General features: G+C 44.7%; 1 protein-coding gene across 2 annotated transcripts; it reads right to left on the bottom strand.

Moving 5' to 3' along the window:
* Positions 1-1419: 1419 nt before the first annotated feature.
* On the bottom strand, positions 1420-9549 carry LOC115194118 (rRNA N6-adenosine-methyltransferase ZCCHC4). 2 transcript variants are annotated; one of them, XM_029753508.1, is made up of 12 exons: positions 9346-9549; positions 8994-9109; positions 6733-6815; positions 6001-6279; positions 5693-5773; positions 3493-3565; positions 3148-3399; positions 2901-3022; positions 2488-2563; positions 2305-2356; positions 1921-2071; positions 1420-1689 (listed from the first exon to the last, which is right to left on the bottom strand). In XM_029753508.1, exons 1-12 carry the CDS (start codon positions 9431-9433, stop codon positions 1578-1580), a joined length of 1485 nt encoding a protein of 494 aa, XP_029609368.1. In that variant the 5' UTR covers positions 9434-9549; the 3' UTR covers positions 1420-1577. The 2 variants fall into 2 exon arrangements, with proteins under 2 accessions (XP_029609368.1, XP_029609366.1); XM_029753506.1 differs by having other exon boundaries at positions 1420-1692; positions 9346-9548.
* Positions 9550-17322: the final 7773 nt, after the last annotated feature.

Here is a 17322-nt window from a genome sequence, read left to right as displayed (position 1 = left end):
GATGTGGATGATTGGCCAGGAAATGATTGACACAGACCAGTAAAACTGGATGTAAGGAGTAGCCCAAAGGGACACTGTATCCACCGCACAGGAACCACAGGGCGGTAGAGAAACTTGAGAATTGATCTTTGCTCAACTCACTGAAGCAAGGTTGTTCTGAAGAGACCTCTCTACCACTGAGGAAGAACATTGGGCTGTGTGTGTGTGTTGGGGGGGGGGGGGGGTTGCTCACCTCCCTGTGTGTTATGGCTCACTGTGAATCTCTCTTTATACCGTCTTCTCCATGAATATATGTATGAATCTGGCTGTGAGCGTGTGTGTGTTCTATTGCTCCCTTGTCCCCATGCAGTGACCGGTGTGTGTGTGCATGTATGCTCAGTGTCATTTCCGATCAGGGTCTGAGTAAGGTCTTTATGTCCACTCCTACTCACACCGCATTCACTGAAAACACATCAATGAGACTTTCGGATAAGGTTCGGCGGAAGCCACAAGAGGCTGCTGAGGGGAGAGCGGCTCATAATAACGTCCGGTACGAAGCAAATGGAATGGCATCACCTGGAAACCATGTTTGGTACCATTCCACTCCAGTGATTACCACGAGCCCATTCTCCCCAATTAAGGTGCCGCCAAACCTCCTGCGGTGGAAGTAAATAAACTGAAAAGCCACAGGGAATGGTGTCCATGACAGCTACGGGAAGTCATTCTGCCCCCATGTGGCTTACAAAGGAACACAATGAAAATCAATTTGTGTGTCACGCCAGTTCATACGAATGTGCATTTCTAATCAAATGCATATAGGGTAGATTCAACATCTCGTCACCAATTGGCCTCGAATTAAATCTCTGCAGTAGCTTTTGTTCCAAGACAACATTTTATTTAGTAACCAAACACTTACTCAAATGCAGTGAGATCCCACAACTATTCTGGAGGGTTCTGAAAGCTCCTCCATTGTTTATTGCCTGCATTCCTTTTTCTTGGAAGGACATGACTTCAATCTTTAATGTATAAATGTCTTAGTCCAGAACCACATGGAATGGATAAAGGAATCCTTTTTCCTAACTTCCGTATCGTCTGCCCCGCGGGGCAGTGGGAAAAAAAAACCCAACCATTTTTATCCCTCCATCTTGAGCACAGAACTAAAAGGTAATGTCTTTCACCTATTTTGTTACATAAGAGATGTCCTAAAGGCTCAGTTTCAGTTTCATACATAAATCCAGTCAGTTGTATTGACGCAATGGCATATACCTAATTGAGGAAACATCAAGCAATGATCTAAAGTAAAGACTAGAAAACATGCACAGAACATTCAACTACATGTTAAGTTCATCGTACAGACATGCTCATACTGGCACTATAACGGAATTACACATTCGCATAAACCAGGAAATCAAGAATTCAGTGAAATAACATGCGATTCCATCTATATTTGATGCTTTTATTAAGCAAAAACATCATGTACAATTTTTTTAGACTGTCTACAGTACAGAAACCACACATGTAAGATGGCGAGCTCTCACTAGCAACTTCACATCTGCGACACACACATCTCCCTTGCTGTCTGATTGTGAGAGTGGGATTTATTCTGTCATCTTCTTCAACTTGTTGGCTCTGCGCTGGGCCCCAGACTTCCTCTTGGAATTGGACTTCATGGGTTGTTTGGGCAGGTTCCTGCCTCCCTTGGCCTTGGATCTTCTGGGACAGGAGAGAGAGAGCGAGCAAGTTGAGACACACTCACACGTCAGGCAGCCGAACACAATCCGTACGAACACTAGTCGTTTAGACTGCATCAACACTGTACTGATATGGGTAGCACAGGTACTATAGATTAGTGTGTTGGGAAATAAGTTGTGTCAGCCCTGTGCGCACCTCTGTGTGTTTAAGTGTTGTGTCTGGGTATATGACACAGGTAGTAAAACTCACTTGTTATCGGTCCTCCGTTTGTCTTTGAGGGGGCAGGCTCTGCGCTTGTGCTTCAGGCTGCCACAGTTGAAACAGCCTTCCAGACCTGGGCTATTACCACAGGGGTGGTCTGGGAGGGCACAGCGGGCACAGGACTGGCAGTGGCGCCAGGCTGGGGAGGTGATGAGAGGGCAGAGGTAGCAATCAGACCATCACCTCCAACCAAAATCATGAAGATCGGGGTTTGACGGGGTGGTACAGTGTGGCTCAGTGGTAGAGCACGGCACTTGCAACACCAGGGATGTGGGTTCAATTCCTCACGGGGGACCAGTATGATAAAGTACACAACTGTAAGTCGCTCTGGATAAGGGCGTCTGTTAAAATGACAGTCTATGGGATACTCACATGGCTTCACGCACTTCTGACACTCTGAGCAATGCTTCCACACTCTCCCGTCCTGAAAGAAGAAATGAGAAAATTTACGAAAAGCCTGATCGGTTGTGAAAAGTGATATCTGAAAGCTAACCATTTCCTCAAGTTAAACTGTGCAACTGTGCTTTTCCCAGCCTGTGACAGGGAAATGCATACCTTTGAAGGGCACAGGTTGCATTTAGTACAATGCTTGTTCCCAGACCACACATATCGCTCACAGACTTTGCAGAATCTAAAAGAGAAGCAAAGAGACAGATGAATCAAATGTAATCGTGCCTCTTAAGAATTCCTCTAATACTTTCCCACTCCAATGAAATCGCAAATGTGTCCAATGAGCTGTTAACTAATATTTTCCATCTTCCATTTAGGATAACATCTTACTATGGTTACATTGTAATAATATTTTAGCTCATGTGCAATAGGGAGAGGTGGGTTGTACTTTAGGGAGGACGATGTCTCGTGGTGTCAGGTTGGTGTGTGTGTGTATATATACACACTGAACCTGTAACCCTCCTCCTTAGGGAGGACGATGTCTCCTGAGGTCAGGTTGGTGTGTGTATATACTGTACCTGTAACCCTCCTCCCTAGGGAGGACGATGTCTCGTGGTGTCAGGTTGGTGAACAGGCGGACTGGGGACTGCTTTCTACCCGTTTTTCCATGTTTGTAGAGGGGATGGTTGTCATAGTCCACCTAGGAGTTTGAGAAAGCACTACATAAATGCATGTCCCATCAGTATTCTCTATTCATGCAAATAGGCCAATATGCGAATGCATTTGGCGTCTATAAAAAAACATTTATAAAAAAAGGTGGGTAACCTGGTAGTCTAGCATGGTGAAAGAGGGGAAGCACTCAAGGATGCGTGGCTCAAAGAAGTAGGGGAAGATCCACACTATGGGCATCTCCACAACACTGCCCTCTGAGGTTTGCAGTTTCCGCCAGGTCTCTGAGATCTGAGAGAAACTGTGGGCCAGAGGCTTCACCAGGCCCCCGAATGGAGGGTCGGACACCATGATCACCTTCTCTCCATCTTCCTCACCGAGGAAGGCTCGGAGGACCCCACTTGCCGCCTGTGTAAAAACAACACATGGATTTCAAACCTACTTCAAAAAAATGGATTCATCCAAAAGGCTCTAAGACAAACATAAGATTCAAACGTTTACCTCTCCTCCAAAAAAGTGATGATTGAACATGTTGTAGTGACAGAACTCATCCTGGCCATAAAACTGGGCATATCTGGAACAGACACAAAATAGAAAAAAAATGTCATGTTACATTTGCTTCAAATATGTTTTATTATGTTGCCCATAGCAAGTCAATGATTGTGTGACATTGGCTCAAGGTGGGACCCCTACTGTAGTTATCCTCCTCCTGTAGTTCAGAGAAAGTCAACAGAAGTGTATGGGTGTAAATAGAAGTTTACAATCGTGGCAAGATAAAAATCACTGAAGGGCACTTAACAGCAGCACGCACACACACACACACACACACACACACACTTTAGCTTGTCAACGCACCCTTTCCCTTGTTCAACCCGACACATTCCTTGCAGACTAACAGAGAACGGATCAGGAACGGAGTGAGCATCACAGAAACATACCGTACATTATGATTACATCTATTTTTGGGGATTATAGGGCACAGAACACTGCACGACAGGCCCATATACACTAATAACTAACATCACTTATTTGTGAACGTTGAGTCTAGAATGCATTAATTCAAGAGCAGCTAAATTATGCACGAAGAAACAGTTCTGCTATCCTGCAATCAGCAATCCTGCTAGTTACGATTTTGTAGAATCAGCTGTATTTTTTTTTTATGATAATGAAGCCTGGAGTACGCAGGTGTGTTTCAACAGACAAGCCTCGAGACCACATATACCAGCCCCCTAAAACCAGAGGCACTAGTTCACTTCCATAATACAAATCACACTGCCAACACATTGTTACATTTGATTCTGGTTTAAGCTACAACCACATATTGAATGAAGGGGATCGGCAATGCACAACGGTAGCCAATAGATTTGCGCCGCGTCTTACATTCATGCGATTACTACTGACAAGTGTGTACATGTTTTCTAAGCCATGGCAAAGAACGACCCAATAACCGAAGGTCAGAGACCGGTGGTGTCCTCTGGTCCAGACTTCTCTCAGCCCAGAGTGGTGCCATGGCTCCCCCTGTAGAATATCAAGCAGTACTACAGGAAAAGAGGTGAGAGAGGAGCACCCGTCTCAAAATCAAACCGTAATCTGCGCTGCTCGGTTATGTTGTCAACAAGGTTCATCATCCGGAAACATACAACATCTCTTTCCCATTAAATCTAAGTTCTACATCTTCAAACTAGTTTTCATTGGGAAGGCGGATGTAGCATTTATAAAGGCTTCTGTCACTTTTGCATGTGAAAACAGAATCCTACTCATTACTCCACATGCTTAAATTACGTCACTTTTGTTTTGAGCCGACTTCATCGTGGGCTTTGAATGGGGCACCTGGCTCACGCCCGGGAGGTAGCCCGGTTCCAAAACGAATGCAATTAACTTTCACCTGGTGAAAAACACACCTACCAGGGCGCCCAGGACAGATGAATCAAATCCCCTCATTGTCTCCGTCTCCTCCCCTGAGACCATTCATAGGCAGACCTGCCATAGCCAATGACAGGAGAGGGACGAGGCATCTCTGGTCCACCCGGTCATCTCCAGAGCACCCCCACAGTTCGACAACGTCCGCTACGCGCTCGACTGCTGCCGCGACAACGGGGCCGATGCTACCGAGAGGCCGACGTCCGCGGCTGCTCCGCCTGACCTGTGGGCGTGGCCTAAAGCTGCCTGGACAGGAAAGGGGCGGGACAGAGGTGCCAAGCTGGGGCGGAACAGGAACTCGTGGTGCGTGAAGCTTTGGGATGGGCGTCTCTCCGCCCGGCACAACGACAGGCCCGTGGCGTGCTCCACCAGCGGGCGAGCGGTGCCAGGTAGGGTGGGCGAACTACGAGAAGGGCAAACTGGCATTTCAGGATGCCGATACGATGAAGGTGCCGCGGGAGTTTTCTGCAGCCCTGATGCCCGTGTTTGATAGGGTAAATCATCAGTTCACGGAGCCCCTCTACCCTGCGTTCCCCTTCCTAAGACCACCGGAGGGGACAGGTGTGGGCTAGTCATATGGAGATATGGGACGTCAACACTCCCATAGCAATCCATAAACGGCAATAAGCATCGCTCAAAAAGCAATAAGCGCATTCATGTACCATTTAAAGTGTGCGCTCAGCTCTAAATTCTTTCGATGCCTGTTTTGGTCACTCATAGCAAATGCTCATCACTGTTAAAAAAATAAATGCATTGTGTGAGCCAATAAAATAAAACTGACCTGAAGTCAATGTCCAGTAGCAGACTCTTCATGGGGTCACTCTTGCCCTCCTGATTTCTTAGCTTGATCAGCTCATGGAGTCTGGAAGAAACAGTGAATTAAACAAATCAATCATACATAAAACCCTGAGAATAACAAAGCACTTGATTCTAATCTAAAATAACTAGGCAATGTTCAAGAAAACACTCTGGAATGGAGTGAAACGGGGAGGTACTATGTGAACCAAACTGGCAAAACGCTATAATTAACACAATGCCTAATTAATCAACACGACAAGCAAAAAGTCTAAATTAAATCAAACCCCTCACCTGGGTGTTCCGACACAGAGCACCTTCCTGTAGCCCAGCTTGGCTAGGGTATCCAACAGGAAGTGACAGCTGCGATCGGCAAACAGGTACTGGGCGTTACTCTTCTTGTTCTCCAGGGGTTTTAGCATTAGACTGGGCCTGCTCAGCCGGGCCTCTGTGATGTCATCAGCCTGCGACATCTTGTGAGAAGCGTGGATTTCCCATTCCCCTGGTAGGAGGAGGAGCTGACAGTCCTGGCAGAACCTCCTTCCTAGGGGGAGGGCAAGGAACTTTCTGAACCTGGATTGGAAGAAAGAAACTTTTTAATAGTAGTTGTAGCGGTATCTTTTATTAGTGGTAGATCTATTAGTAGTTGTACAACAACTTTTTATGCTGTTAATGTACTTGTTTTATTTAATTGTTATTAGACAGTAGTTGCCAACTTATTCTTGTTACTAAGTACTTGTTTTAAATTCCACTTGAAAACGAGACACTTCAAGAGATTACATCCTGCAAAATGTCAAATTAAATAAAGATACCATGTTTTTGATTGGAAGAACATTATGTTAAGGTTGTGAGATGAGTAGAAAGTGCTCAAGTTAAATACTAATATGATCTTTCTGGCATCTTAACAAAAAAAACATGTACTTACAATGGAGCTGCTATCCACACACCTATTCTGTTCCATTCTAACTTGGAATGGAATAGTTCCGTGGATAGAGTCCGCTTACAGGTCAAGTGTAAGCCATTTACCTGGAGCAGTACTGCTGATGGGTAAAAGGAGGCATCTTTGACCGGTTCTCCTCCTCTCTGGCCAAAAGCCTGGCCTCAGACACCTACAACAACACAGACGCTCGAGTCACACTTGGTGAAAAATAGGAGAGTGTAGCTAGCTATCTGCACGACTATACGTACAGGTATTGCACTGCAGTCAATCAATGGTTGCATGCCACACCATGGACTGTGCAGTTGGGCATCGGATGGCTACATCATGTGGTTAGCGGATTTTAGGCTTTGTTAGATCTGGCATGCGTCTGCAATGTCGTCGGTGAGGAACTCAACCGAGGACTTCCAATAAGCCAAAGGCATCAATTAAGCTACCATAAAAAGGACTTGTAGGCTATTGTAGGAGCCATTTTGGCCTACTTATGTGGCTGTGTAGTCTAGTTTGTCTGTCTTCGTATATTCTACTTACATTTGTACCATATGTTGGGGGTCAGGGGTCACCGAACAGGTTTAGAGCATATAGTCAAAGAAAATATAACTGTTACATTCTAAAATGTATTTGCTGCTAATAAAATGGCCAGAAAAGTCAACTGAACTAAAGAGCGATGCTGGAAAGCGGTTTGTTTTGCTGCAATCTCTGCAAATTTCCAATCCCACCTGTGCCTATCAGGAACTTTTGACTAGGTAGCTAGGCCACAACATGTACAGTGTATTCGGAAAGTAATCAAACCCCTTGACTTTTCCAACATTTTGTTATATTAGAGCCCTATTCTAAAATGGATTAAATTGTCCCCTCGAATCAATCGACACACAATACCCCATAAATCACAAAGCAAAAACAGGTTGACAATTTTGCAAATGCATAAAATAAAAAAATTAAATATGACATTTACATGAGTATTCAGAACCTTTATTCAGGACTTTGTTGAATCACCTTTGGCAGCAATTACAGCTTCGAGTCTTCTTGGCTATGTTACAAGCTTGGCACACCTGTATTTGGGGAGTTTCTCCCATTCTTCTCTGCATATCCTCTCAAACTGTCTAGTTGGATGGGGCGTGTTGCTGCACAGCTATTCTCAGGTCTCTCCAGAGATGTTTGATCGGATACAAGTCCGGGCTCTGGCTGGGCCACTTAAGGATATTCAGAGACTTGTCCCGAAGCCACTCCTGCATTGTCTTGGCTGTGTGCCTAGGGTCGTTGTCCTGTTGGAAGGTGAACCTTCACCACAGTCTGGAGGTCCTGAGCACTCTGGAGCAGGTTTTCATCAAGGAACTCTGTACTTTGCTCCATTCATCTTTCCTTCAATCCTGACTAGTCTCCCAGTCCCTGCCACTGAAGAACATCCCCACAGCATGATGCTGCCACCAACATGCTTCACTGTAGGGATGGTGCCAGGTTTCCTCCAGACGTGACACTTGGCATTCAGGCCAAAGAGTTCAAACTTCGTTTCATCAGACCAGAAAAATCTTGTTTCTCATGGTCTAAGTCCTTTAGGTTCCTTTTGGAAAACTCAGAGCGGGCTGTTATGTTCCTTTTACGGAGGAGAGGTTTCCATCTGGCCACTACCGTGCTGCAGAGATGATCGTCCTTCTGGACGGTTCTGCCATCTCCACAGAGGAACTCTGGAGCTCTGTCAAAGTGACCATTGGGTTCTTGGTCACCTCCCTGACCAAGGCCCTTCTCACGATTGCTCAGTTTGGCCGGGTGGCCAGCTCTAGGAAGAATCTTGGTGGTTCCAAACTTCTTCCATTTCAGAATAATGGAGGCCACTGTGTTCTTGGGGACCTTCAATGCTGCAGACATTTTTTGGTACCTTTCCCCAGATCTGTGCCTCGACACAATACTGTCTCAGAGCTCTACGACCTCATGGCTTGGTTGTTGCTCTGACATGCACTGTAAACAGTGGGACCTTATATAGACAGGTGTGCACCTTTCCAAATCATGTCCAATCAATTGAATTTACCACAGGTAGACTCAAATCAAGTTGTAGAAACATCAAGGATGAGCAATGGAAATAGGATGCACCAGAGCTCAATTTCAAGTCTCATAGCAAAAGATCTGAATACTTCATTTTTATGCTTTCATTTTTAATACATTTGCTAAAATAAAAATACTGTTATCTTTGTCTGAATACTTTCCGAATTTAGTGTATGTGTAGCCCAACTATATTTCAAATCAAATCATTTTATTGGTTACATTCACATGGTTAGCAGATGTCAATGCGAGGGTAGCGAAATGCCTGTAATTTGCCAGTAGATAAAAAAAGCTATCCAGTTAACTCGGATACCTTATCATCTTCCCACTGAAAGAAGGGGCATTCTTTTCTGTCTCTGCACGCTGAGCAGGCATAAAACCTCCGGCCTTCCTCTCCTTTGCAGACCTTCTCAAACAACAAAGTTGGACCTGCATGGGGCAAAAACATCTGCATTACAGTATGCGTACTTCACCGAAGAATTCATTTTTCAGATGTCAATGGTAAAACACAACGTTTTGTGTTTTACCATTCTACAGCTTTGGACTGTAGTTAGCTAGATATGAATCTATGATATAACGTTAGATACTATGGCCGTTTTCCCAAACCTAGCTAAGTAGACGCTAGCTAGCTAACTTTGCAATCATTCAGACATTTGGGTACTTACCATGCACACACGATGGTGGTTTTCGGTCTCCCTGTTGAAGGACGATCTCTATTCCAAAGCCGTCTTCATCTGATCCTTTTAGTTGCATATTCGTAAAAAGTAGCGTAACCAAATATATTTGCTTGATCAAAACATTATACGCATGTCTCTCCTGCCATGCTGTCAGTCGCGAATATTCAACGTCACTCAAGGCAACGCCCCTCCATATCGCGTTGCGTAGTTTTTTTCTTCTTCGATGAGGTTTAACGGCGGTTGGCATCCAATAAATGTTGCATTACCGCCACCTACTAGACTGGAGTAAAACTCCCTTATACTTTGCTTGGAAAAAATAAATAAAAAATAAACAAATACCCTACCACCTAACACTACACTCAAAAAAATACAAGAATCTCCCCCACTCCACTATTTAAATCTATTTAGCCCTACCTCAGGCCAACAACCTGAAAGGACGGGACACCACCTTAACACACCCTGTAACTCTTCTGATGTGAAGTCTCAAATACCTCTCTGCAGCTGCCACCACAACCTCCATTTTCGGCAACTTACATCCCTGCAGTACAGTTGATAACCAATGCTATAAATGCTAAAAGTCCAATCTTACTGAAACATGCATCACTTGTTGGCCTATCCCTTTGTACTGGTACAGATCTACTACTCACAACACTCCTCTCAGGATCCCTCCCCCTTGACCCATCTTCCTCTACTTTCTTCACTGCCTCAGCATATGACAACTTCTGCACTACTCTAACCCTGGAAACCTCAACCTGCCTCTCTCACATGGGACATTTCTCATCCCCAGCCCCATTGGCACCCCATACAATTAACACATTCCACTACTTTCCCCAATGATACACATTCCTTTGTCTCATGCCCTTCTGCACACTTCTCACACCTAGGAACCTCCCTCCTACACACTGCTGCCCATAAGCTTGACACCTGTGACAACGTAATGTATTCGGCATAAAAAGCTAGTACAGGATAACTTATATATTCTAACATCACTTTGTCGTGCAAAGACTCAACATCAAAACTCAAAAGAACAGACAATGACTCTTCTGTTTCACCACTCACGCCACCCTGTCACGATGAGTATCACAAACACCGGGAATCTTCCCCTTCAGTTGGTCAACTTTTACATTTACTGCTACTCCAGTATTCAGTCCTTTCAATGGCACCCTTTTCTTGAGAGCAAAACAATTCACATTTCTTGCCCCCATTCGTTTAACGCGGCGCACCTTCTCCCTCTGACCAGCAGAAACAAAAACAATTATCACAAGACCACTCCTGGTTACCCTCACAGATTCCACAGCGTCCAACTCTGTTTTCACCCACCCTGAAACCACAAATGGATCAGCCAAAAGGCAAGGGTCCACTTCTTCCAAAAACTTCACTCCTACTGTCACAGACTCATCTTTATCCTGACCCTCGGTGCAAGCCTCGGGCTCTGAGAACCTCACCACGCCTACCACCTCCAATACTTCGACCTCATTCACTTCCATTTCTCCTCCTGTCTTCAGCTCACTCGGCTTACACTTTCTATCAATTCTTCTTTTACAAACCATCTCCTTTTTTTCTGCCATTTTTAACCGACTCAAGCTCGCCCTCTTCCTCCCTCTCTCTCTTAGACCTCCTCTGCCTCTCCTTTTCCCTCCATCCCTCCTCTGTATTCCAAGTATACATAAGTCTCCTTGCGATAATACTGCACTTCTCCTGACGTACATCTTGTTCTTGCCTTCTCAAGGGATTCCATTTTACCGTCTGTCACAATCTCCGTACAATCAGCACGATCCCCTTGGGGTGTAACGCTCGACAGCGCATCCCACTTATAAAACAGTCTTGATGCACTTTTTTTTAATCAGAAGCTACCGTAACGCTTTTCCATTTCAAACAAGCGCGCTCTTCCAACCACCTCCATATCGCATTACATTGTTGCCACCCTAAAGTAGAAATAAACTCAGCAAAAAAAAATAAACGTCCTCTCACTGTCAACTGCCTTTATTTTCAGCAAACTTAACATGTGTAAATATTTGTATGAACATAACAAGATTCAACAACTGAGACATAAACTGAACAAGTTCCACAGACATGTAACTAACAGAAATGGAATAATGTGTCCCTGAACAAAGGGGGGGTCAAAATCACAAGTAACAGTCAGTATCTGGTGTGGCCACCAGCTGCATTAAGTACTGCAGTGCATCTCCTCCTCATGGACTGCACCAGATTTGCCAGTTCTTGCTGTGAGATGTTACCCCACCCTTCCAACAAGGCACCTGCAAGTTCCCGGACATTTCTGGGGGGAATGGCCCTAGCCCTCACCATCCGATCCAACAGGTCCCAGACTTGAGATCCAGGTTCTTCGCTGACCATGGCAGAACACTGACATTCCTGTCTTGCAGGAAATCACGCACAGAACGAGCAGAATGGTTGGTGGCATTGTCATGCTGGAGGGTCATGCCAGGATGAGCCTGCAGGAAGGGTATCACATGAGGGAGGAGGATGTCTTCCCTGTAACGCACAGCGTTGAGATTGCCTGCAATGACAACAAGCTCAGTCCGATGATGCTGTGACACACCACCCAGACCATGACGGACTCTCCACCTCCAAATCGATCCTGCTCCAGAGTACAGGCCTCAGTGTAACGCTCATTCCTCCGATGATAAACGCGAATCCGACCAACACCCCTGGTGAGACAAAACCGAGACTCGTCAGTGAAGAGCACTTTTTGCCAGTCCTGTCTGGTCCAGCGATGGTGGGTTTGTGCCCATAGGCGACATTGTTGCCGGTGATGTCTGGTGAGGACCTGCATATCAACAGGCCAACAAGCCCTCAGTCCAGCCTCTCTCAGCCTATTGTGGACAGTCTGAGCACTGATGGAGGGATTGTGAGTTCCTGGTGTAACTCGGGCAGTTGTTGTTGCCATCCTGTACCTATCCTGCAGGTGTGATGTTCAGATGTACCGATCCTGTGCAGGTGTTGTTACACATGGTCTGCCACTGCGAGGACGATCAGCTGTCCGTCCTGTCTCCCTGTAGCGCCGTCTTAGGCATCTCATAGTACAGACATTGCAATTTATTGCCCTGGCCACATCTGCAGTCCTCATGCCTCCTTGCAGCATGCCTAAGGCACGTTCACGCAGATGAGCAGGGACCCTGGGCATCTTTCTTTTGGTGTTTTTCAGAGTCAGTAGAAAGGCCTCTTTAGTGTCCTAAGTTTTCATAACTGTGACCTTAATTGCCTACCGTCTGAAAGCTGTTAGTGTCTTAACGACCGTTCCACAGGTGCATGTTCATTCATTGTTTATGGTTCATTGAACAAGCATGAGAAACAGTGTTTAAACCCTTTACAATGAAGATCTGTGAAGTTATTTGGATTTTTACAAATTATCTTTGAAAGAAAGGGACGTTTCTTTTTTTGCTGAGTTTATGAGGTTATGATGAACAATGTAACCAATGTTTCATCTAAAAATGTTAACTTAGTTGCAACATTGTATATTGTGCTTGTTTTCATCTGAACGAAAAGACATAGCAGCATTGCAGTAAAGCCTGCTCTTTGCCCATCAGGCCACACAAAAAGCATAGGAAAGTAAAATCCTTAGACCTTGAATAACACTTTAGGCTACTGCAGGCCTACTCTACTGTTCTGTATTGTACTCTATACATAGTGTTTTAAAATGTATTGATTTCTGATAGATTTCAAATGAAGAATTGTTGTTTATGAGGTTATAATGGATTCCAATTATTGTGTATAATAACTCAATGAATAATGAATTGATTATCAGTCACGGCCATTGTGCATTTCCATCACTTGAATGTTGGAAATTAAAAGTGATGTAGGCCTATGTAAAATGTCTATAGGCTAATATAATAGGCATAACATAATATGCCTATAGATAGGCCTAAGAAAGGCCAACAATAATATTAGGGGAATTTACTTCTCTCTGAAGAACTAGACATCACTCCAGGCTACAGCATTGTGTCCAAAACATTGGCTGATAAATGACCGTTTTGTCTCCCTTTTCTACGACTGACGAAAGAGCAACTTCGGGAAGAATATATACCGCCGTTGTTGCAGTGCCTCTATCGCACAGTGCAATCCAACACGTTTTGTTTACACCGCGTCGCAGTCGTACCACTCGGAAATTGAAGTCCCTTGAACACTGGTTTCTATTGGTATAAACTACATTTCCCAGACGCCCTTGTTCGTGGGGAGCCCAGTGGAGCTGTTGAGGCGCTATTGATCGCCTGGTTCGCCTGGCTCGAGGGATGCTACTGCTGAAGCAGCGACGCAAGCGTCAAGCGCGACCGTACGCCCACACCCAACCCGTGCTGTCGGAAAGGGAGTAAAACGTTACTGTACCGCACAATACGATATTGCTATATGCCAGTATCAGCTCTTATTGACGGCGGCATAAAATTTCATAGCTTCGACATTGTATTATAGGCTACGTCTCTGAAGAGACATAGAGGAGTCGACTTAAGCATCTTCTGCAGGGAGGCATCATCAATGTGCAGTCTACACTCCTGACCAGAGGTGTGTAGTTGAATGAGGCTATATCCACTGTACATCGGATTGTGAAGAAACATCCTGGGATTACCATGAGCACAGGTAAAGTCTTATTCTAGCCTATACCAGCCTATACTAGACTGTAGTTTATATATGAGTCATGGTTTGATGATAGCAATTCTATGACAATTACCAGTTTGTATGCTGCCATTGTCATTATCCAATGGCACTATCAGCTATTACACAGCAAAGCAGTTACTGAATCAAGACATGCATAATGATAGTCATATAATATCCATTGACAATGTTTACGATAACATGTAAAGCATGCTGCAGATACCAATCTAAGACAAAGGTCCTAATTGAGCTATAGCTCTCCCACTGTGAAACACCATTTTTATGGCTACAGTATGTGGTGTAGAAACGCCCACTAGGCGTCTACTTCCAGGCATTATTGCCTTTGCATTATGTTGCAATGCAGTCTCCCCACATCGACAGGGTCATCCTAGCTACATTGTCTGGAGCTACAGGCTGATACGCTGGTCTCATGTGAGGACATCAGTGTTTCAAGTCTGCTATGTGTCCAACCTGTGTAATATTATATTACTACATATGAATGACTATGGGCATGACAAAAAGCACAGTACAGTAGCTGAATAGTTGAGTAAAGAACATCATTGTTAATAATACCATCATGTCAAGAAGAAGACTTGCTGTGTGATGAGCGTAGGCATCGGGTGCCTTAACCCAGCATTCAGTTCACCCCTTTTGGCGGCCCCCCTTTTGTAGGCCCGTGGATAACCTTTTCCTGTAGTCCACAATTATCTCCTTTGCCTTGATCACGTTGAGGGAGAGGTTGTTACCCTGACACCACATGGCCTGGTCTCTGACCTCCTCCCTATTGGCTGTCTCATTGTTGTCGGTGTTGGAGTCATGCCTGGCCATGCAGTCATGGGTGAACAGGGAGTACAGGAGGGGACTGAGCACGCACCTCTAAGGGTCCCCGTGTTGAGGATAAGCGTGGCAGATGTGCTGTTACCTACCCTTACCACCTGGGGGCAGCCCGTCAGGAAGTCCAGGATCCATTTGCAGAGGGAGGTGTTTAGTCCCATGGTCCTTAGCTTAGTGATGAGCTTTGAGGGCACTATGGTGTTGAACGCTGAGCTGTAGTCAATGAATAGCATTCTCACGTAGGTGTTCCTGATGACTGATGTCACTGGCTGATGTCACTGGGGGCGGAGTTGCAATCTACTGCAGAGATAGCCTGCAGAGTTCTGTCATACTATCCAGGTCTGTGCTCAAACAATTCGAGCAGTCTCTCTGGGGGTGCCACAGGGTTCAATTCTCGGGGTTCAATTCTCAGGCGGACTCTTTTCTCTGTATATATCAATGATGTCGCTCTTGCTGCTGGTGATTCTCTGATCCACCTCTATGCAGACGACATCATTCTGTATACATCTGGCCCTTCTATGGACACTGCGTTAACAAACCTCCAAACGAGCTTCAATGCCATACCACCTCCCGTGGCCTCCAACTGCTCTTAAATGCTAGTAAAACGAAATGCATGCTCTTCAACCGATTGCTGTGCGTGGAGTAAAGAGTTTTTTTCCCCAACTGGTTGCAAATTGAACATGCTGGTAGAAATGAGGTAAAACAGATTTCAATTTCCCTGCATTAAAGTCCCCGGCCACTAGGAGCGCCGCCTCTGTATGAGAGTTTTCCTGTTTGTTTATGTCCTTATACAGCACTTTGAGTGCGGTCTTAGTGCCAACATTGGTTTGTGGTGGTAAATAGACAGCTACGAAAAATAAAGATGAAAACTCTCTTGGTAAATAGTGTGGTCTACAGCTTATCATTTGAAAAAAAACGTAATTTAACTAGGCAAGTCAGTTAAGAACAATAATTATGGAAGGAAAAATGATAGCCTACCAAGTAAACATTGGCTCTTTGCACAATGCACGTCTCCCTCTGTCGATATTTGTTCATTTTTTATTTAACTAGGCAAGTCAGTTAAGACCAAATTCTTATTTTCAATGACGGCCTAGGAACAGTGGGTTAACTGTCTTGTTCAAGGGGCAGAACGACAGATTTTTACCTTGTCAGCTCAGGGATTCGATCTAACAACCTTTAAGTTACTGGCCCAACGCTCTAACCACTAGGCTACCTCAGGGGAGCAAAACCTTGAATCTTCCTTAATATTAGATTTTGTGTACCAGCTGTTGTTTACAAATATACATAGACAGCCACAGCCACCCCTATCTTGCCGATGCAGAGTAAACCCTGCCAGCTGTATGTTATCCGTGTCGTCGTTCAGCCATGACTCGGTGAAACATTTTATTTATTTATTTATTTATTTCACCTTTATTTAACCAGGTAGGCAAGTTGAGAACAGGTTCTCATTTACAATTGCGACCTGGCCATAAGATAAACAAAAGATATTACAGTTTTTAATGTCCCTTTGGTAGGATATTTGAGATCGTAGCTCGTCTATTTTGTTATCCAATGATTGTACGTTGGCTAATAGGACTGATGGTAGAGGCAGATTACCCACTCGCCGTCGGATCCTTACAAGGCACCCCATCTTACGTCCCCGAAATCTCTGTCTCTTTCTCGTGCGAATGACGGGGATTTGGGTCTTGTCGGGTGTCTGAAGTACATCCTTCGCGTCCGACTCATTAAAGAAAAAATCTTTGTCCAGTACGATGTGAGTAATCGCTGTCCTGATATCCAGAAGCTCTTTTCGGTCATAAGAGACGGTGGCAGAAACATTATGTACAAAACAAGTTACAAATAACGCGAAAAAACACACACAATTACAATTTTTAAATGTGGTTGTGCATCAGCAGTTTCTCTTGTTATGTCTGTCACTGACCACCCTCAGAAGGGTCGGTCATAACCGGATGCATCCGGTTTTCAGGGGAAATGAAAAGAGAGCCTGTGACGCGACATCTGCTTTTGGACCTTAAGAGGGAAGGCGGTAGGTGCATCCCAATATGGTGACTGGAGTATGGGCAAGTGAGTGGGTGTGTCGAAAGGAAAGTAATGGGCGTGTGGAAAGCGCTCTGCTATAGGTTAGGCGGTTTTGATTGAGCATTTTTGTTGTTGTTGTTGTTTCTTAACATCAACTACCATACATTGAGCTAGCGTACCGCAAGAGTTTGAACTTCTGTTTTTAAGCCAGAGGATGAGTCTGAGTCATATTTCACTGTTAGTTTTACACAAATAACTGTACATTTTCAGTTATAAAATTGAGAATTGTTTAGTTTTTGATGGGTATATTGTTGCTTCATGCATTGTATGCATGTGCTTACTGTGACTCTCACCCTGATATTGGCTACTAGGTAGCTACTTCCCATGCCGTTGCTTTACACTAGTGCTTGTCAAGCACGAGCGAATGGCACTGTGTCCTTGTGTTGTTGCCGTTCATGCCCTCCACATTGAGCAGTAGATTGTATTTTTGTATGTATCAAGGTG

This window comes from Salmo trutta, chromosome 5 (assembly GCF_901001165.1).
Source record: "Salmo trutta chromosome 5, fSalTru1.1, whole genome shotgun sequence".
NCBI lineage: Eukaryota > Metazoa > Chordata > Actinopteri > Salmoniformes > Salmonidae > Salmo > Salmo trutta.
The sequence above is the reverse complement of the archived record's forward strand: the minus strand, read 5'-3'. Positions and strand labels throughout refer to the sequence as shown.